The sequence below is a fragment of the Meriones unguiculatus genome, chromosome 1, assembly GCF_030254825.1.
Source record: "Meriones unguiculatus strain TT.TT164.6M chromosome 1, Bangor_MerUng_6.1, whole genome shotgun sequence".
In the NCBI taxonomy this organism is placed as follows: domain Eukaryota; kingdom Metazoa; phylum Chordata; class Mammalia; order Rodentia; family Muridae; genus Meriones; species Meriones unguiculatus.
This window is the reverse complement of record NC_083349.1, coordinates 159,847,728-159,869,210: the sequence shown is the minus strand read 5'-3', so window position 1 is coordinate 159,869,210 and position 21,483 is coordinate 159,847,728. Positions and strand designations below refer to the sequence as shown.

General features: G+C 52.8%; 2 protein-coding genes across 16 annotated transcripts in view; one reads left to right on the top strand and one right to left on the bottom strand.

Moving 5' to 3' along the window:
* The first annotated feature begins 2,319 nt into the window (after nt 1–2,319).
* On the top strand, nt 2,320–5,044 carry Tmed1 (transmembrane p24 trafficking protein 1). Its single transcript, XM_021643795.2, has 4 exons — nt 2,320–2,559; nt 3,144–3,241; nt 3,374–3,557; nt 4,165–5,044. The coding sequence occupies exons 1-4, from the start codon at nt 2,377–2,379 to the stop codon at nt 4,381–4,383; spliced, it is 684 nt and encodes a 227-aa protein (XP_021499470.1). The 5' UTR covers nt 2,320–2,376; the 3' UTR covers nt 4,384–5,044.
* Nucleotides 4,814–21,483, bottom strand: part of Dnm2 (dynamin 2) — an 85,874-nt gene continuing 69,204 nt past the window's right edge. For 7 of the 15 annotated variants that reach the window (XM_021643784.2, XM_021643789.2, XM_021643785.2 and 4 more), the window contains 7 exons: nt 19,134–19,247; nt 12,947–13,056; nt 11,011–11,122; nt 8,874–9,038; nt 7,705–7,937; nt 6,896–7,147; nt 5,494–6,310 (listed from right to left, as the gene is read on the bottom strand). In XM_021643784.2, coding sequence (XP_021499459.1) covers nt 6,241–6,310; nt 6,896–7,147; nt 7,705–7,937; nt 8,874–9,038; nt 11,011–11,122; nt 12,947–13,056; nt 19,134–19,247 — 1,056 coding nt within the window. In that variant the 3' untranslated portion in view covers nt 5,494–6,240. Of the gene's footprint in view, nt 5,181–5,493; nt 6,311–6,895; nt 7,148–7,704; nt 7,938–8,873; nt 9,039–11,010; nt 11,123–12,946; nt 13,057–19,133; nt 19,248–21,483 lie in introns of those variants that run through there. The other 8 variants (XM_021643792.2, XM_021643794.2, XM_060370509.1 and 5 more) reach the window with 2 other exon arrangements.

Below are 21,483 nucleotides of genomic sequence, written 5' to 3'. Positions count from 1 at the left end.
CCTGGCTGTCCTGGGAGTCACTCTGTAGACCAGGCTGGCCTCAAACTCAGAGATCCAAGTGTGTCTGCCTCCTGAGTGCTGGGATTAAAAGCATGTGCCACCACTGCCCAGCACAGATTAAAAAAAAAAAACATTACATACATATATGTGTGTGTGTGTGTGTGTGTGTAAAGTATTCTGCATGCATGTATGCCTACACTCTAGAGGAGGGCACCAGATCTCATTATAGATGAGCCACCCTGTGGTTGCTGGGAATTGAACTCAGGACCTGGGAGAGTAGCCAGTGCTCTTAACCTCTGAGCTCTCTCTCCAGCCCCGGCACAGATTTTTAAATTAAAGGTTAAAGGTTGAGATCTGAACCAGGCAGGCATCCCTGCTCTGAGGCCTGCACTCCTTGGCTATATGTGTTCAGACTCAGCCCATTTATTTCTGTTGCTGTGACGAAATACCCTGACCAAAAGAAACTTAGGCGTCAAAGGGTTATTAGAGTTCGCAATTTCGAGTTGCAGTTTGTCAGAGCACAGAGGTGAGAGCAAAGGAACTAGAGAGACAGTCACATCACACCCACAGTCATGAACAGACCTGTGCTCACTACAGCACTCCCTCTCTGGAGTCTCAGACAGTTCAGGACCCAAGTCCAGGGAACCTCCCACAGTGCCCATGTCTCAACTAACACAGGACAGTCGCCCAGTGTAACCTGCTCTAGGCAACCACTTACTGAGACTTTCTTCTCAGCTGACTCCAGATTGTGTTAACAAAATTATCATACTATTCTTTCCTGACCCAGGTCACACCACTAACTTTTGGGGTTTGTTGGTGAGTGTGTGTGTGTTCTGTTGTGATGGGAGTTGAATCTAGGACTTGTTCATGCTATGCAAATGCTCTACCACCAAGTTATACTCCCCTTAATTTTAATAAATTTAATACATTTTAAAAATTTATTAAGACAGGGGTTTCTCTGCATAACCTTGTCTAACCTGGAGCTCATGCAGGCTGTCCTCAAACTGAAGTGATTCACCTTCCTTTCCCTTCTAAGTGCTGGATTAAAGGTGTGCACACATTTCTTTTTATTACATTGTATTTTGTTTGTGTTCCAGTTTTGTTTCTATTGCTGAGATAAAATCCGTGACCAAAAACTACTCGGGAAGGAAACAGTGTATCTAGCTTACAAGTCCCAATCACAGTTGACCAACGAGGCTGTCAGGGAGCTTTACCATGGAGTAAAACGGCTTACTGGCTTGCTCAGCTACTTTTCTTGTGCAGCTCAGACCCACTCGCCTAGAGATGGTACCAGTTACAGTGGGCTAGGCCGTCCATCATCAATTAGCAATGAATAAATAGTCCACGAGAGAATTCCGCAAGTGAGACTCAGTTTTGTTAGGAGATGAGTTTGTGTCAAGTGGACAAAAACTGACCAGCACAGTGCTTTGTGTGAGTGTGCGTGCACGGAGCTAGGAGGATAACTTGTGGGAGTCAATTCTGTCCTTCCAACAGGGAGGACCTGGGGACTTCACTCAGGCCATCAAGGTTAGCAGTAGTGCCTTAATTCTCCGCGCCATTCGAGGCCCAAATAGATCCCTCGGTTTTTTAATTTTTATTTTTATAGACAAGGTCTTATTCTTCTGCCCATGCTGGTCTGGAACCATGTGGTTCAGGATGGCCTAGAACTCTTGGCAACTCCTGCCTCAGCCTTCCATTTGGACCTGATGGGCCAAAGATGTGAGACGCATTGGATGCCTGTTGAGGTGGAGTTCTACAAACTACCTAACGAACATTCCATCCCCCGCAACTTGAGACCAAAGCTCGTAGTTTAGAGAAACACTGGGGCTAGCGTTGAGTCTGGGGAGCTCCCGCTCAGCGAACCAGCACCGCCAGAACCCCGACAATGGAGAACCAGCAACCGGCCTGTCATAGATCTTTGAAGCAGGCTCCGTACGAGCTGCCAACAGGACCCACAAGCGCCGCCATCACTGCTCGGGTCCGCTCACACCTGACTAGCCAATGGACGAAACCTTTGAATGGGGGAACAGACATCAGGGGGTGACATAGGAGGACCCGAAAACCTCCCCCTTTAGTCAGCTTAATTTTTGCCTGTAAATAAAAAAAATGCTTCACCACTTGAGGCCTGTCATAGCCTCCGCCAAATGCAGTGGCTAACAGCAGCCCTGGAGGTCTCCCAGGCTTCACAGCAGCCTTAGTATGCTTTTCAGCAGATTAGGCATTCTCCCGGGCAGCTCGCCTCTCTGGGGTCCTTCACACTGCGTTCCATGGCTTTGGGGTCGAACAGCAGCCGCAGCCAATGAGCTTTGCTGAGATGAAAGGTGGGCGGGACCAGCTCTTAAAGGACCCAAGCCCAGCGAGTAGAGGGTGAACCGGATGATGGCGGCCGGCGCGGCTAAAGCCCTGACCCTCTGGCTATTCCTGCAAGCAGCAGGAGTGGGAGAGGCGGGGCCTCCGCCCATCCAGGACGGCGAGTTCACTTTCCTGCTTCCCGCCGGGAGGAAGCAGTGCTTTTACCAGTCCGCGCCGGCTAACGCTAGCCTGGAGACCGAATACCAGGTGAGAGGGTCCGGGGTTCGGGCCACAGCGCAGGACCGCGGAGGGGGCGTGGCCACGAGGCGGGAGGGGCGGGGCCAGAATGCTGACAGTCCTGTGGGCGGGGGCGTGCTCTGCTCAGAGCTCTTCGGGTTGGGTTCTAGGGAGGGCTCTGAGGGTAGTTGACCAATAAAAGTTGGCGGCCAGGTAGATGCCCACGTTGGACTGCTCAAGGGGGTGGCGGGGTGGCCTGAGGAAAGACCTCACCGGGAGGCGTCTGAGGAACCGGGAGGAGACCCGGTCAGTGCTGATAGACCCATTTTTAGCTGGGCGGGTAAAGGCGCTTGCTGCTAAATCCCGATGGCCCGAGTTTCTTGACTGTTAAGTGGAGAACCGACTCCTGCAAGCTGTCTTCTAATCTCCTCAGGCGCTACTCCTCTACCCCAAACAAATACGTGGGGTTTTTCGGTGTTTTTTTTTTTTTTTTTTCAAAGATAGGTTCATGGTGGTCTTATGTGGGTCATTCCCGGTTTGGTCAACCCAGGCCTTTTGTGGAAGATAGGCTTGGCTCAAACCTGCCCACTCCCCAACTCTTACCTCCTCTTCAGGTGATCGGAGGTGCTGGGCTGGATGTGGATTTCACCTTGGAGAGCCCTCAGGGTGTGCTGTTGGTCAGTGAGTCTCGAAAGGCTGATGGGGTGCACACGTGAGTTAAGTCCTGCCCTGCCTTGGTTCAGTTACAGCCCTCCAGCTCCCCAGTGGCCTCGGGTTACCATCCTACTGGCTCCACAGACCAGCTGGCTCCAGGGTCATGTCTGTGTCTCATCTGTCTGCCCAGGGTGGAGCCTACTGAGGCCGGGGACTACAGGCTGTGCTTTGACAATTCCTTCAGTACCATCTCAGAGAAGCTAGTGTTCTTCGAGCTCATCTTTGACAGCTTCCAAGATGACGAGGAGGTAGAAGGTTGGGCGGAGGCTGTGGAGCCGGAAGAGATGCTTGATGTCAAAATGGAAGACATCAAGGTGAGTTGGATGTGTTGATGTATGCTTATAATCCCAGCACTTACGAGGCTGAGGCAGGATTCCAGTGAGTTCAAGACCAACCAGGCTACATAGCAAGATCCCATCTAACAAAACCAAAAGAAAGGGCTGTGGATAATTCATTTAACAAAACACTTGCATAGGACACTCGAACCCCTGAGCTCCCACACCCAGCACTGCAAAAACTGGATGTGGGTTGCTCATGGAGGCAAGAGGACCACAAGTTCAAGGCCATCCTTGGCTTGCACAGAAAACCAGCCTTTGACTGGTGAAATGGCTCAGCAGGCAAAGGCAATTGCCACCAAGCCTGACTACCTGGGACCCAAATGGTGGAAGCTGTCCTCTGACCTCCATGTTTAGTCCAGCATGTGTCTACCCTCTTAAAAAGAAAAAATAAAAGTCGTACCCCAAAACAAGAGCACACCAAAGAGAAAAAAAGGAAAACAAAGGCTGGGTTTCTAGTAGAGGATGTGAGACACGAAGCCAGAGGTAAGCGAACTTGCTTGCTGATGGTCACAGAGCCAATAGGTGGTGGGAGTGAGGGTTCAGACCTAAGCAGCCTGACCCTGTCCTCTCCGTGCCCCGCCAGGAATCCATAGAGACCATGAGGACCCGGCTCGAACGGAGCATCCAGATGCTGACTCTGCTGCGAGCATTTGAGGCTCGTGATCGTAACCTTCAAGAAGACAACCTGGAGCGGGTCAACTTCTGGTCAGCTGCCAACGTGGCTGTGCTGCTGCTGGTGGCCGTGCTGCAGGTCTGCACACTCAAACGCTTCTTCCACGACAAGCGCCCTGTACCCACGTAGCCCCTGCCACAGAGGATGAAGGAAACCGCGGAGGACAGCAGGCGTGTGTGACTTGCTGGAGACCTCCAGATTCTTGACGAGACACTGCTCACTTGGGTCCTTAGCAGTGGCCCCTGTGTCTCCCTGAATGAGCGGGGAATGCCAATGGCTTGGAGACCCCTTGGAAGGGGGAGGCTCAGCAACAGTGCCTGTTTCTTGAGAGTGGAAGTGCTAGGCACTGCAGTGCGGGGATGCACGGCCCTCAGATGCCCTGGTTTTCTCCTGAAATGGTGCCTTAGCTTCAGTCTTCCAGCCCTCAGGATGGAGTCAGGCTCCAGGGCTGCCCCTACCCTTTTCCCAGCTGGCCCCTCACCCCCAGTGTCTTCCCTTTGCTCCTGGTGGTAAGCCTACCTCACTAGGGTCCGGGAAGGAGACACATCTGCAGAGTTCGTGCCAGGACAGTCAGTTTTATTTGACAGGAAGGCACCCTGGTCCCTTGGCCCAGAGGGGAGCCAGTTGGTTGGTAAGAGGACTCCAAAAGAGGACCCCTTCCTCCTCTCTGGGTGCAGGACCTCACACTGGGCTGAGGTGCAGCCATGCTAGAGCCTGCCTATGAGCCTCAAGGAACAAAGGGCATCTGTCCTGGGCACTGCAGTCAATAAATTATGGTCAGAAAAGTTAATAGTGTCTGGTGACTGGAGCTCAGGGACATCAGCTTGGGACAGACCTAGCCTCAAGCCAGGGGCAGCCAGGAAGGGGGAGGGCACTCCCACGAAGCTCAGAAGAAAGGTCGGGCAGGAGCCGATGGAGGTGGTCGCCTGGCACGAAAGAAAAAGATCATAAAGCAAAGTTGAATCGTGTCCCCTTTAGAGCTAGTGGGGGACCTGGAAGTGAGCCTGGCCATAGCGCCACTCATAGTGGTGGCTAGAATTCCTGTTTCCTATGAGCACAGTGTGTCAAGCCTGGTGGTGATGGGGACAAGAAGAGTATTTGTTCCCATCTCTCAAGTGGTTAGAGAGGGTTCAGAACAGACGACAGAAGACTCATGTAAATGAGTGAACTGTGGGCAGCCCCATGAGGGGGTGGACAGTCCCCCTCTAGGCTGGGACAGACACAAAAGGCCCACACACATAAGCCACCGAGGGGCTTCCCTTTATTTTAGTTTATTAATAGGATATACAGAGGCAGGCACTTAACAGTGGTCAAACCAAGCGGTAGGAGCAGGATCTGCACGGAGGCACCCAGGGCCCACCCTGTTGGGGCCTTGTGGTTGGGAGCCAAGAGGCCCCTGATGTCTTCCCCAGTTCAAACAGGCCAAACCACGCTGGGGCTGAGGAGAGTGAGGCAGGCCAGAACTGAGGCACTCCAGGCCTCTGGAAGGCACAAAGGCGCCTCTGGCTGTCGAGACTGGCTTGGGCTCAGGTTGTTTGGTTAATATGGCCAAAGATGATATATATATACAACTCAAGCCAGGTGGGTGGCCAGCACTTGGGCCTGTTGGGGCTGGCTCTCTCCTGAGGAGCCCTTAGGAAAAGGTGGACAGTTCCTGTACCTCAAGAAAGAACAAAGGCATACAGTGTAGAGTTCCCCTACACCAGCCTGGATCTTTCTTTCCAGATGGTCCCAAGGAAGCAGTTCCTGTTCTGCTAACCAGAGATCCCTCCTTGTCCCAAAGTGCAAAGGCCCCACGTGCTGTGGTCTGGGACTCCTGCCCACCCCCTCCCCTCACTGTCATGTCCACCAGAGCCAGGGAGGAAAGGGTAGGGGTTGCCCACAGGGAGCCTGGTCCCAGCATGGGGGCAGTGGCAGGGCCCAGACCACCAAAGCTCTCCTGCACTGCAGGTGCACGAGGACCCCCAGAGCACTGGCCCCTGCAGCCTAGTCGAGCAGGGATGGCTCGGCTGGGCGGATAATGGTGGGCCGGCTGGGCGCAGCGGGCGCTCTTCTGCTGCAAAGAGAGTAGAGACATGGGGAGGTGGAGGGTAGTGAGGCCAGGAGCAGGATGAGGGTGAGGACCCAGCCCTTCCAGCCCACCCCAGGGTGCTCCCGGAACTGGGGCACCAGGAGGGAGCACGTCAAATCTAGATGGTTTCCTACTATCCCTGTGTCACTAGCTGGTTTGGGAGGAGCTGGTCCTCTCCTTCAGGAGGATCCTGGGGACTGAACTCAGGTCATCAGGCTTGGTAGGAAGCACTTTTACCAGATGTGTCTTCTTCCCTACTTGCCTGCTCTCCTTTGATCTCAGACAGGGAGACCAGAACCTAGCATGAGGCATTGGTGACTTTGGCTGGCTTAACGGTGGCTTGGGGGACATGTAACCTGCTGCTCAGAGGATAGGCCAGGAGTCCTGGCATCAGCTGATCCGCTCTCTGGCTAGACAGGGGCTGGTCCCTCTAGGGCTCAGTTTCCCAGCACATAAGCAGGGATGCCTGTGCTAGTCTGTGTCCTGTTGGGGCTACACTGGAAGCCATCAGAAGGGAGAGGGGTTCAAGTCTCCACAAAGGGACCCCAGGATGCAGGCTGTGGGCCTTACCTGGGTACTCCCGGGGGGATGCCAGGGGGAATCCGTGCTGGCCGAGATGGTATTTGAGGTGGCACAGAGAAGGGGTCGTTGTTGGCAAACACACTCTGTGGTCCCGGCCGGGATGGGATGGGGGGCGCTGAGAAGGAGGCTGCAGCCCCTACAGGCAAAGGAATCAGGGGAGGCCCCGGGGTGGGACCCCGCACTGCAGGCGGCCGGCCTGGCGGGTGCACGCTGGACACAGGTCGGCGCTGTGGAGTGGGGCTGTGGAAGAAGGGAAGGCTGTAATCTGGGGGAAGGGCACTGTGAGCACCCACTGCAGGGCTGAGGGCAGCAGCGGCACCTGGAACCCAGCAACCTGAAGCACAGAACTCCACGTTGATGGGCTGCCGTGCGCCTGCAGCAAGCACACAGCGCAGAGGTGCAGACTGACGCACGCGCAGCCCAGCACCTTTCCAGAGCCTAGCCTTGGCCCCACTGTGTAACCCTCTGCCTGTATAGACCTGCCTGCCCTGTTCCCCACTGGCCCTGGGGACCTGAATCTTCCCAGGGCTGGGCTCTGGCCCTTCTCTTGAGGGCTCCACAGTGTCCTGCAGTCTCAGTGGGTCCTCTGCACTGACATTTCCTTGACTGCCTCTTTGGCACTCGTGCTATGGCTGCTTAAATGCCTCTGTCCCATTCTCCCCATTTCAAGGCCAACAGAGTCCTAGGTTCTATGCGCTGGAGGGCTGCTGCCTTCTGTGGCCCGTCTCCCAGTGGGACTGAGGGAACAGGACGGGTGGTGCTTGCATGGCATACGGAGGATACACTGCCCTGCAGACCTGTGGCTGCTGCTGTTCTGGAGCCACGTGTCGTCAACAGGCGGGGGCACAGGCGTGGACACGGTGCTGGTGCTGATGTCCCCAATGATGTTGAGCGCCTCCTTGAGGGCGTGGTACATGCGCAGCATGTCGTCCCGGCGCTGGGCCTGCTCAGCTGACTCTTCCATGAGGCTGCTCTGGTCTGCTGACGAGTACAGGTAGGCCAGCAGCTCATGGTGGATGAAGGCCTTTGTCTGAGGACAACAGTGGGAGAGGTCAGACCCTATAGTAGCCAGAAACTCAGCAGCCTACTGATGTGCTTAGAAAAGCATCAACCACAGGCTGAGGGAAGGGGAAGTGGAGCCAGAGTCCCGCCTAAAGACAATCCCCAATCAGAAGCAGGGACACAGCCCAGCTGTACAACACCGCTGGGAGCCCCCAGTGAGGGGCTGGGGCCCTGCCACTCTCGTGCCCCTCATTGCTCACTCTAGCGAGGCTCATCTGTAGAACCTTGCCTGGAATCCCCACTGAGGGGTCGAGGCCTGCGGCTCAGTAGTCCAGCACCTGTGTAACATGCACCACGCCCTGGTTCAATCCCTAACGCTGCAAACACCAGCCAACAACAAAAACAAAACAAAAAGCCACCCACACAAACCATGTTGTTCTAACTTTACAGGGCTTTTTAAAATTAAGTTTGTTTTAGCTGAGTGGTGGCAGCAGACACCTTTACTCCCAGGGCTCTGGAGGCAGGAAGATCTCTGTGAGTTTGAGGCCAGCCTGGTCACAGAGTGAGTTCCAGGACAGCCAAGGCTACACAAATAAACCCTGTCTTGAAAAAAACCAATTAAAAAACCAAAAACCAAAACCCCCCAAACAATCAAAAGGGTTTGTTTTAAAATTAACATTATTGTGCTGTGCGCGTGTGTGTGCATGTCATGGTGTGCGTGGAAGAGGACAGTGGGGGTGGGTCCCAGGGACCAAATACAGGAGCACTGTATTTGAGCCTTCTGAGCCACCTCGCCTGCCTCAGTTTTGTTTTTTGAGACAGGGTCTCTCCTTACACTGGCTGTGTGTCTGAGGATGATGGTGAACTTCCCCCAATCCTCCTGCCTCCACCTTCTGGACAGGGGCTGAGTCTCCAGCCCTTGAGCTTCAGCAAGGATCCCGGGTGAAATGGACCCACCACTCACGTTGTTGATCATGAGGTGCATGATGGTCTTTGGCATGAGGTCTCGGATGGACTTGTTGATGATGGCCACGTAGGAGTCCACCAGGTTGCGGATGGTCTCCACCTGCCGTTCCAGCTGTGGGTCCATGGAGAAGGTGTTCTCTTGTGCTCCATCCTCATTCTCTGCCTGCGGGGACAAAGAGAGGTGAGGGTTCACTGTGGCCGAACAGCTGTGGAGTGCTGACTGCTGGGAACTACGTCCTACCCTGCTGACAACCGAGAGGCTGGAGTGGGTTCCTGACGCCCTGTTAGACCGTGTGGTTTGAATTGGGGTAACACTGCATAGAGTCACACTGGACTCTTTTCCAGGGGGTGTCAACAGTGTCCCATGGATGCCTATGATCTGTAGTGACCTCACTCCAAAGGGAAAAAGAAAACAAGGCAGATGAGTTCTAACCCTTGCTTTCCAGGCTGTGGATTCTGACGGAGAACATTCTGTACCCATCCCCCGCCGTTTTCTCTGTGTAGTCTCGGCTGTCCTGGACTTGCTTTGTAGACAGGCTGGCCTCTGCCTCCCAGAGTGCTGGGATTACAGGTGCGCACCACTGCACCCAGCCTGTATTTTTTCTCAAGATTTATTTTTATTTATATGTAGACTGGTGTTGGTATGTGTACATGTATGTCCACAGTGGCTGATCCCCTAGAATTGGAGTTACAGACACCTGTGAGCTATCATGTGTGTGCAGGGACTTAACGTGGGTCCTCTGGAAGAGCATCCAGGGCTTTTAATCTGCTGAGCCATCTTTCTAGGACTACCTTTGTGAAGCTCTGGAAACTTCAGGAGGTCTGACTTAGCTGGAGGAAGTAGGCCACCAGGGGTGTATCCGCAGGGGTACCGTGGTCCCAGCCCTTTCACGCCTTCCCCTCTGCTTCCTGCCTCTGGGCCTCCATAGACAGCCATGATAGACAGCCTAAGCACGTGGGGCCAAGCAGCTTGGGACTGAGTCCTCTAAACCCAGAGCCAAAGTGAACACCTCTTCCCTTTGTCTGTGCATCAGGGATGTACTAACCTCATTGGTCTGTCTGTACGTGTGTGCATCCTTACAAGCTACTCACCTTCTCTGTGCGCGTGGTCTATCCCAACACGGACAAGAGGTCTTTCCTTGATTTCATCCTCACTCCCTCAACATTTTATTTATTCATATCTATCTATCTATCTATCTATCTATCTATCTATGAATAACAAGTTCTCTGTTATTCATAGTGAGCTGTCCGAGAGCTCACTATGTAGACAAGGCTGGTCTTGAACTGGGATTAAAGGTGTGTACCATCAAGCACAGTTTAAATTTTAATTTTTAATTAATTTTAATTAATTTTTAAATTAAATCTTTTTTTGAGACAGGGTTTCTCTGTGTAGTCTTGGCTGTCCTGGACTCCCTTTGTAGACACAGCTGGCCTCAAACTCACAGAGATCTGCCTGCCTGTGTCTCCCCAAGTGCTGGGATCACAGGCCTGTGCCACTGTGCCCAACCTGTTTTTAAATTTTTAAAATTACGTTTTATGCTAGGTGTACTAGCCCAAGTTTTTAACTCTAGCATTCAAGAGGCAGAGGCAGGCTCTGTGAGTTTAAGGCTAGCCTAGTTGACATAGTAAGTTTGTGGGTTAGCCAAAGCCACAGAAAGAAGCCAAGCCTAAAAACAAAACAAAACAAAACACAACACAACACATTTGTCATTTTCTGAGCTATCTCCCAGCCTTCGTCTATTTTTCTGACTAACGACTGGCCTGTTTTTGTCTTCTGATTGGCCAAGGGCTGACTATGAAGGTCAGACTTACTTGAGACAAGGTCCCTCATTAGGACCTGGGGATCACTCATGTGCTGATGTTGGCTGGCTCCTGACCTCCAGGGGGTCCTCCTCTGCCTGCCTTCCTAGCACTAGGATTACAAGCGTGCATACCACCATGCCTGGAGGCTGTGTGAGTTCTAGAGATCAAACTTAGGCCCTCATGCTTGTGTGGCAAGCACCTAACCACCTAAGCCATTTCCATAGCTCTGGCAGGTATTTTTACCATAGCAAAGAAAAGCTGAGTGACACTTGTGGCCTAGGCAGGGTCACTTAGCATCTGGTGTCATCGAGACAGGGAAGATGGCTCCTCACCTGGTCCTTCTCTGGGTAGACCCCAGCTCGCAGGAACGAAGCCTTCCAGCTGTCCACATCTTCCTGGGAGTCACAAGCCAGTTCGATCTGTCGTAGGTCCTTGTAGACATTCCTGGAGTGGGTGGTAGAAGGGGACTTGGCTGATCACTAAGAGCATGGACTCTGGGGGTTCTGTGCCTGCTCTGGCCACAGAGGTGGTTCTAGTACCTTCCTCAGCTTACTAAAGGGTTTCCGGATGTGTCTCCCAGATTGACTGTAGCACCAAGTACTGTACACTACCATCAGATCAAGAGCATCTGGCAGAGAAGTGTTGATAACTTGCTATTCATGTATTTACAGCAGGGTCTTGCCACACAGCCAAAGCCAGCCTGAAACTTCAAACTCCTCCCCCTCAGCCTGTGTGCTGGCATTGGAGGTATTGTGCCACCATGCCTCATTTTCTAACCTGGCATTTTAGCTCGGTCATTTCTCTCTGTGACACCTGGCTTTAATTATTAACTTGACCCAACCGAGGATCTCCTGGGAGGAGTCTCCACAGGGACTGTCTGTAGTCTGGAACATATCCTCGAGGACTGTCTTCAGTTAGCTGATGTGGGGAGACTCAGCCCAGTATGAGTGGCACTGTGCACTGTGAACCAAGCACCAGGAAGTAAATAAATGAGTTGGATTAAAGGTGAGTGTTTTCACCACCCAGCTTTGCTTTTAATTTTTTTTCCTCCCTATGTAGCCCTTGCTATCCTAGAATCTGCTATGTAAACCAGGTTGGCCTCCAGCTCATGGAGCTCCACCTGCCCACTGCGATTAAAGGCGCACACTACCACGCCAGGCCTCCTGACAACTCTTTGTCTTCCAGCCCTCTTTCCTATTACAGGGTTTCTTGTGAAGGGGAGTCTCTGTGTAGCCTTGGCTGTCCTGAAAGTTTCTCTGCAGACCAGGCTGGCTCTAAATGTAAGAGCTCCATCTGCCTGGGGCTGCTAGGATTAAGGGCATGCGCCACCACACTAGCCTGCTTTCCTGTTCTGCATGGCAACATGGCTGTCCACCAGTCCACCAGGGCACACCTCATGCTACCCTGTGCTCTGGCTTTGGAGCTCCCACTGAGGTGTCTGTAGGGAAGACCACAGCAACAATGTCCAACTTCCTATGACAGCAGAAATATACTTAACCCGCATCATCTGGAGCAGCTCCAGACTATAACAGGTAGCTTAAAATTTCTTTTTCATTTATCATGATGATGATGGTGTGTGCACACACACAGGCTACCTTAGTGCACATTCCAGGCCTTGAAGTCAGGCCGTCAGGATGGCACTTTCCACTCTCTGCGCCACCGTACCAGCTCACTGTGGCACACTGGGGAACTCTAAGCAAGGATTCTACCACTGTGCCATCCCCCAAGCTCATCACTGGGGATTTTAGGCAGAAACTCTACCACTTGAGCCACATCTCCAGTCTCCATCACTGAATGAAGAGGCCAGGGCGAGTTACAAGTCAGTCTGTGAGTGTGTGCATGGCATGTGAAGGCTTGAGGTCGACGCTAGGTACTTCCTTACTCTCTGTGCGCCTTAGTCTTAAGACATGGTCTGTTGATTCGCCTGAAGCTTGCAGGCGTGGCTAGGCTAGACAGCCGTTCAGTGACCACCAGGGATCCTCCTGTGTCTGCCTTCCCAGCACTGGGCCAGTCTTTCTATTGTAGGTGTGTGTAGAGGGTTGAACTGAGGTCCTCATGCTTATTTCATCATTTTAACCTGCATCCATGGTGATCTCTGCCCTTACTGCCACTACACAGAAGTAACAGCACAGTTTTCAATTTCACTCCCTTTCTAGTAGGTGAGACCCTGAGACAGGGACCCAAGAGCAAGTGCTCACAAGTCTGTGAAACGCTGTGCACAAGGCTACTGGCCACTCAGATCTCCCAGGGGCCCTGCAGGCTCCTCACCTCTGCTCTGTGTTGAAGATGGCAAACACATGCTTGTTGGACATGAAGCCCTTCTCTACATCCCGGATTTTGAGGTTGTCCAGTGGCAGCATGTACTTCTTCTCTTTCTCCTGAGGAGAGAGGGCAGAAGGCTCAGCTGGGCTGCCAGGGCAGAGACTGCAAAAACCTGACAGATACTGCCAACACCTGGTATTTGTAGTGCTTAGAGCTCTGTCACAGCCTTGTTCACTTGAATGTTCCCTCAAAATTCCAGGCCTCTTATCCCCGGACCTTTGTATGTCCCAAGGCCTCTGCCGTCCAGAATGTTGCTATCCCACCATATCGGCCCCTCCTAACGGTCTTGAACAGAAGGTACCTCAGGGCTGACACCATCCCACTCCACTACAGATACAAGACTTAACGACCTAGAAGACTGCCTGCCACCTGGCTGACCCAGCAGTTCCTAGACAGGAAGCCTGTCAATTTTGTTGTTCATCCAGAGAACACACTTGCAGTGGGTGCTCAGCCCTAACTTCATGAGTAATGTGACTCCTTGTCATGCCCAGGTGGTCCTCCCCATTATCTGGTGACAATCCAGGGAGGGAGACTGAAGTACAGAAGGCTAGAACTGGGAAGCAGATGCCTGGACAACAAGGCCACACAAGTGTCAGTAGCTTTGTGAGTCACCATCTCTCTTGACTCCATGCTTGGAATCAATCCCAGGGCTTGGTGCATGCCAGGCAAGCACTCTGCTAACCCCAGCCCTCTTTTTTTCTTGAAATTCCAATCTGCCTCAGCCTCCCAAATAGCTGCAGTGATAGGCCTGTGCCACTTTTCTTGTTATGTTTGCTCAGAGTAGGAAGCTGTCTGTTCAGGGGCACAGAGCAGGGGCCATTGTGTAACCTAAGTATAATTGTACATGGAAAGCCAGCTCTCTGGAGACCTCCTGCACCACCACAGACTTTTTTAAAAACAAAAACAAAACTTCATGTGACCCAGGCTAGTCTCCAACTCCCTACATAGCTGAGGATGACCTGGAGTTCCTGGTCCTCCTTCATCTGCCTCACAAGTCTGTACTGAATGACAGGCTTGACCCAGCAGTCACACCCAGTTCTTGCAGTACTGGGATGGAACCCAGGGCTCTGCACAGGCCTAGGCAAAGCTCTAACAACTGAGCCTAGCCCTCACCTGGACATCACTCTCTGTGTGTGAGCCATGCACATGTTGAAGGAAGAAGTCTTCAGCGGAGAAGCCGGAAGACATCTCATTTCCTTGAGACGGGATTTTTCACAAAAACTGAAGGTAGGCTGGCAGCCAGCAAGCCCTAGCCACCCTCCTGTGCCTGCCCACTATAGTGCTGGGGATCCGAACTCAGGTCCCATGCTGCAGTGTAAGCACTCTTCCTCACAGGGCTATCTCCCCAGGCTCAGCCTTGACATTTTTCACGACTTTCTGATGTTTCTGGCATTGCAGTATAAAAAAGGTCCAGAAAGAAGCTTTTTGCAATACCACCTCTGAATTCACGAGTAGCTATATGCTGAGTGGGGAGGGGAGGGCCAGCCTGAACATTGTCTGAATACCCGCTGTGTCAACACTTAGCTCTGCCTTTCCAGGCTGTGTGCCTTAGGACAAGTTGTTCCTCTCTGGCCCTGTTCCCACCTGTCTGAGGCCGGCTGAGTCTCAGCCTTGGGGAGGGTGGCACAGCTGTGGCTGCAAGTTTCTCCTCTTGCTCTGCACTGACTCCCAGTCAGCCTCACTGGGTCTCACTGCTTGAGAGGCGCACAGGCAGAGGCTGTGGCTGTGGAGGGTCAAACGCCGGCACATACACATTACGTGCTGGGAACCCCAAACAGTGAGGGCAGCCCCACAGTCTGCCTGGTTAGAAGAAATAAGGCTGGGCATTTGGGGGGTCCCTGAAGGAGGTTCTGCTTCCCAGAAGCAACTCTGTGTCCTACATCCTATGGTGTCACATGACAGGAAGCTTCCCTCCAGCAGGCCTAGGCCAAGTAACTGAGTCACAGAGATCCAGGCTTACCACATCTGGAACTGTTTATATGTGATTCTGCCCAGGATGAGGAGGCTGCCGACACACACACACATACACACACACACACGCATGCGCTTGCTCTCAGAATGCACAATTACACAGGGGCCTCTTTCTGCGGCATGGGCCACTGACCCAAACCCTCCTCCAGCCTGCCTTCAGGTTCCTGAAAACCCCAACCTTCTCCAGATGTGAGCCAGTCGCCCTGGCCTTGCCACGTCAGAATCGCCCAGGGTGCAGGGATGACTGGAGGATCCTGGGAAAAGCAGCTCCCTGGCCTGCAAGAAGCCACCCCAAGTGACAGAACAGCCATCCCCGCCACCCCAGTGTTGAGACTACCTGTTCAGGAGGCTGAGATATGTACAGTAGTCTGCACACTGGTTAGGCTGGGCTTGGGCCGGCAGCGGGACAGACCACCTGAGGTGAGTGCCACCCTCTGTGCTGCTGTCTCCACTGGGGCAGAGACACCCATAGAAGATTTTGGAGGAAGGAGGCGGGTAGGAAAAGTAGCCCCAGGACTGAGAGAGCCCTGGGGTTGGGGAGGAATATCCTCAGCTGAACTGGGCCTTTCTCCTGGTTTTTAATTGGTACTGTTCTTCCCTTGTTTATTCCTAAAATTAAAAAAAAAGAAAAGTGCCTTATAGTCTTTACCGAAGGCTTGTCTACAAAAGTTGTCTGGCTCTCAAGTGATGGCTGCCACCTGTGATGCTGAGGACCCCTGCCAGGACCCTTAAAGGTCCCCCCTGTCCCTGAATCTCAGCCTGCTTCATCTTTGGCACACACAGGGCTCCTTTCATTGCTCTTGCTGGTGTGTGGGCCTGCTATAAGGCTCGTCTATAATGAGGCCCAAGCGCCTGCTTTCTGTCCCCAGATGAGGGACAAATGGATAGTCCTTCCCAGCACAAAGGAAAAACTCTTAACACTGGACTTGTCAGCTAGGCCCAGGGCTGGGCCCCTCTGCAATAGCCTACCTATCATGGGACTGTAGAAAACCACACACACACACCTGGTTTGACCAGCTCTCTACTTGCTTTTCTTAAAGAGTGCTAGAACTAGAACCCAGAAACTCAACACTGGGATGCCCTATCCAGGGTGGGGCACAATACCTGACATTTTGATATGCTATATTGACCTGGATGGCCAGGTCAATATTCTGGGCCCCCAGGGAGCATTGTGCAGCCTAGATCCTGGGATATCCTTGAGGCAGGGGTCACCAAGCTCACAGATGGAGGGACAGAAAAAGCGGTTAGCCCTCCATAATAGTAATAAATGCAATAGTTTTAAAAACAAAAGCACGAGGGTGAAGAGATGCTCTAGCAGTTAAAAGCACTGGCTGCCTTTCCAGAGGACACAGTTTCAATTCCCAGCATGCAGGTGGCAGCTAACCACCCTTTGAAACTTAAGTCCCAGGAGATCCAGTGCCCTCTTCTGACCTCCGAGGGCAGTGCACACAAGAGGCAGACAGACATACATGCAATTAAAACACCCATCCATACACATAAAAAATTAAGAACACCACAAACACAAACCAAAAGAAACCCCTTTGGGACCAGCAACATGTCTCAGTGGATAAATCAGTTTGCCAAAAAGCCTGATGGCTGGGTTTGCTCACCAGATCCCACATGGTAAAGAAAGTCAACTCCCATAAGTTGTCCTGTGACCTCCATGTGGGCACCATAGCACATGCACATTCGCTCACACGCCCCTGGATGCGTGCATGCGTGTGCACATATGCACACGCGCACACACTAAATAAATAAATGTAAAACTTAAGAACCAGGGAGAAGAGACAAGGCAAACCTCATGGCACCACCAGCCACTGAGGAGTGACTGGAGCTACACCAGTGGCCAGTGTGAGGTGCCTAAGGCAGGGGAAACAGCAACTGTGCCAGATCTGGTCCCACAACCCAATCCAGGCTTAATGATTGGAGTTTCAGGGGCTTCCAGACAGTCCAGAAATGTCCGTGGTAGCTCTTTCATGCTTAAAGGTTGAGTTCAGAAGAGTCACTGATAGAGTCCTCTAGGTTTGGAATCATCCAGCAGAAGTGAGCATGTGGCCTCACGTGGAAAAGGAAAAACAGGCTTCTGAAGAGAGACACCTGGCCTAGACGATGAAGTGGCCTCAAGATTCAGGGCAGGTGTCCCTCAGATCAGCCAGTTCTTGTTACAGACAGCTACCCAGAAGTCACACAGGGTGCTTCCACAGTCTGTGACCTTCCAAGGCCTCAGTTTCCCAACCTAGCCATGACAGAGTTCACCGAAGGTGAGTGAGAGCCTACTGAAGGAACAGAGGACTTGTAAGATGCTGAGCGGGTAAATTAATGGTGGCAACCCGGAACCCTGAGCTTTATCCCCAGACCCACCGGAGAGAGCAGACTGCGGACGCCGTGCTCACACTTCCACGTAAGAACTCTGGTACAAATGTGCACTTATTTATCTAAGTGCAACACAATTATAGTCTCAGGAAAGGGAGGAGCATGTCTTCTGCATGTAGCCCAGTGTGGCCTTACCCAGTCTGTGAGCCTGGCACAGGGCGAGGCCTCATGGGCCTGAAAAATTTCGTACTTCCTTTTTTTTTTCCTTGGCACAGGGTTTCTTTGGCCATTCTGGAACTCACAGAGATCTGCCTGCCTCTGCCTCAAGAATGCTGGGTCTTCAGGCGTGTGCCAACACCGCCTGCCAAGGCGTGCAAGCTTTCTGAAGCTCCACCTGACTCCTTTCAGTTGTGCAGCTGGCCCAAGTCCTCCCTAGTCCAACACATCTCCAGTGTGGGTCACCTTCATCTTTGTCCCCAAACCTTAGAGCAGTGAGCAGAGAAGCCTGGGGCTCAGTGGGTAGAGAGCTTCCTTCACGTATACAAAGCCCTGGGCTCCATCCTTGCCTCATAAACTCAGCGTGGGCAAGACCAGCATCCTAGCACATGGAGGCTGAACCAGGAGGATCACAGTTCAGGGTCATCCTTGGCTACATAGTGAATTCCAGACCAGCCTGAGTTTAAAAATATATGCTGGGCCATGATGGCACACACTTTTAATCCCAGCACGCAGGAGGCAGAGACAGACTGATCTTTTTGTCAGTTCAAGGCCACCCTGGTCTACAAAGCTAGTTCCAGGACAGCCAAATCAAACTAAGCCAAACCAAACCAACCAACCAACAAAAAAAAAAAAAAAAAAAAAAAAAGACGAGAAAAATCTGGCCTTGTCACTGATGATACTTATACCATTTCAGGGGCCAGGGCACTGGCTGTCCAGCTTCTAAGAAGAGGCAATGGAATGTGCAGGAACAGGTTTCCAGTCACACATGCCCCCACCATGCTGAGTCCTAGCATCCCTTTGGTGCACTGGTGGTGGGAGGTCCCTCCTACATGGTGTCTAGGAGACTGTACAGAGGTGACTCCTGGTACAAACCACCAGAGTGCATGCTGGGAGCCTGGCCCAGTGAGAGGCCTGAGAACTCAGGCCAGGGTCCATTCTTCAAAGAGAAGTGTGCTCATGATAATGTTTCACGTAATCTAGGCTACCGTTGAGCTAGCTATGTACTGAAGGATGGCCAGGAGCTCCTGAGTGCTGGCATCACAGGTACGTACCTCCATGCATGATAAGCCACACAGCCACGGCCATCTCTTTATCTTTTGTGTTGGTGTATGGATCTGTGTGTGGGTGCGCACACATGTACATGCACGTGGAGGCCAGAAAAACACTCAGGGTGTCATCTCTCAGGCGCCACCTTCTGGCTTTTTAAGACAGACCTCTCGCCAAGGAGGCCAGCCTAGCTGGCCAGCAGGCCTGTGTCTGCCTTGCCTGTGAAAGTGTGAGCACACACTGTGCCTTCCTTTTCACATAGGTTCTGGGATTAGAGTCAGGTCTCCTGTGGCAGGACAAGTACTTTCCCGCTAAGCTGTCTGGCCCCATGCTCCTCCCCCCCCCCACTCCTGCCCTGGCCCTTGCTTGAAACAGGCACTTCCTGTGTAACCTGGCCAGGTCTGGAACCTACCACATATCCCAGGCTGCCTATATTCCTTCCTAGTGCTGATATCTCCATCCCCGACTGTAAAACTCCTTTCTCAACTGACTGAGGCAATGAATGAGTGCTAGCCAGGGGAAAAACTTTGGGGACCACCTTCCTCTCTCGCCTCACTAGGTCATCCTTGTCCCAACTGCTCACCTCCTCATCCTTGTACCAAGACAGTGACTCGGCTGTCAGCACGAACCAGTACTCCTTGGAGCCGCCCTTCATCAGGCTGATGTTGTTGATGGTCAGCCAGCCCCTGCGGATCACCTGGTGGGGAGGACGCAGCTTAGCAGGGAGAGCAGCCCGCCGCCCCTCCACCCCAAGCCAGGATCCTAGCTCCATGTCCACCCAGGAAGTCCCAGCTGGGCATCAGACAGGGAGCTGGAACAGGTGTGGGCATGGATAAGACACCGTCAGACAGCAAATCTCTAGCCCAGTGAGGGAATGGAGAGCTGGGACCCTCGAAGTCCCTCTGTGCACAGTGATGAGTGAAATACGAAACTAAATGCATGTCCTAGGAGTGGCAAGGGGCTTAGGCCAGGAGGCTGGGACGAGGGTTGGGGCTAGGCCATGTAGAATGGGACACTAAGGAACTGCTCTTCTTTGAGTCAGACAAGGTAAGCAGAAATGCCTCCCTGGAGAACCCACACCATGTGACAGCTGTCACTTCGTTCCTGGGACTGACCCACAAATGTGATTTGCTCACACAAGCCTCTGTGAGCAGGTGGCCAGCACTAGGGAGACATTCCTTCCCAGAGGTCTGGGAACAAAAGACAACAGCCCAGAGTACTACTTCAGAGTCCCTGAAGGGGTCAACAGAGTGGGGCTGTATTTCAGCTAGCTGGAAGCTCACTGAGCACACTTTTCTATGCATAACAACTCAGAGTCATAACAACTTCGAGACACTCCATGGAAAGGGCTCACTGGTCCATAGCTGTCATCCAGATGGGGACAGAAGCCAGGTCAGCCTGGGGACTCACCTGACTGCTAGGCGCAGGCAGACTGGGGGGGCCACGGTTTCATACTCCCATGATCCCTGGGACATGGAGGCACATGTAGACCTGAGCTCCCCCACCCCCTCATCTGGGGACTCTGTGGACAGCAGGAAGCATGCGGAGGTGGCAACAGGGAAACCTGGGACTAAGGCAGCAACAGATGGGCCAGGCTGCAGAGCATATGCTGTATATAGCCACGGACAGTTAAGGAGCTTTGTGATGGGGCCCGCAAGAAGGATGGGGAAGAAAAACCCAAAATGGGATCTCTGGGGGCCAGTCTGGGGCCTGGAGTTGAGGCTCCCTTTCTCTATCCTGTTTGGCTTGAGACCTGCCAAACCTCAACAGGGCCTGTGTCCACTTACTCTGCTACGGTGGGTTCACACGGACTCCAAGCTGCAGGCCAGGAAGGCTGTAACAGCCACTAAAGGTGCAGAAATCCCTGCAGCCTACTCAAGTCCCTTCTTGGGTCAGGAACAACGTAAGTTGCCACTTGACAACTTCATGAAAGTGGAAGGTACAGATTTCTCCCTCCTGGGATGTCAAAGACCTCAGAGGCCTAGAGATGCCTGAAGCACGGTGTTCATCTAGAACACAGTGACTGACTCATACAGTTTCATTCCAAAATGGCCTGGGCTCAGCTCTCAGTTTTCAATATTCCAGGAACACCTCTGATCCTAGGCTACCTAGGCTGGCTGGTGAGGTTGGGAAGGCTGCTTAATTCTGGAACACCACTCAGCCTGAGGTGAGTCGGATTCTGTGGCTTTGTTCCCTCCTGTCAGGGATGGGTGGAGGGGTCCTTTCAGTTAGCCTTAGCCCAGTGTAAGAGCTTATTGGATTTAGATTCAGTCACCTCATGTCAACCAAGGGAAACTTGGGCCCAAGCTGCCACTGTACCCCAAGAAGAGTAATCCCACATGGTGGGTCTTTGTACTACTGCATAAAAGCTGTTACTCTGTCCCTTGAAGGCCTGGCCCAGCTGCTTCCACTAAGGGTACATGGGCTGGCAAGAGGCCCCAAGGTACCCTTTCCTTCCAGCCCCCTGCCTGTGTAGGCACCCCAGTGCAGTCTGAGACAACACCTCCACCCTCTGAGTACAGACATAGGCTGATCCCAGGAGACAGTTAAGGGTGTGCCTCCTTATCGCCAAGGCAGACTGGGAACCTAGGGTCCCAGACCCAAGGACTTGGGGTGAGAAGGAGGCACAGGTGTGACAACAGGAAAGGCAGCTAGGGTACCCATTTCTGGGGTACACAGTGACTGGCATGCAGGCACATAGAAGAGAGAGGGCCCATCCTAGTGGCTTGGGCAGCAAGCAGCAGCAAGGTGAGCTCAGTGTGAGCAATGTTGGTTTCCTCCCTGGGTGAAGATCACTTGAAAGAGCAAGATGGCTTGGGCACCCAGAGGCTACCACTGGCCATGCTCATGGCCTTGTGGCTGCACATGGCTTTGTGGCCAGGAGAATGAAGTAAGGCAGGAACACTGGCCTCTGGGCTTGAGGGAAGAAGTGG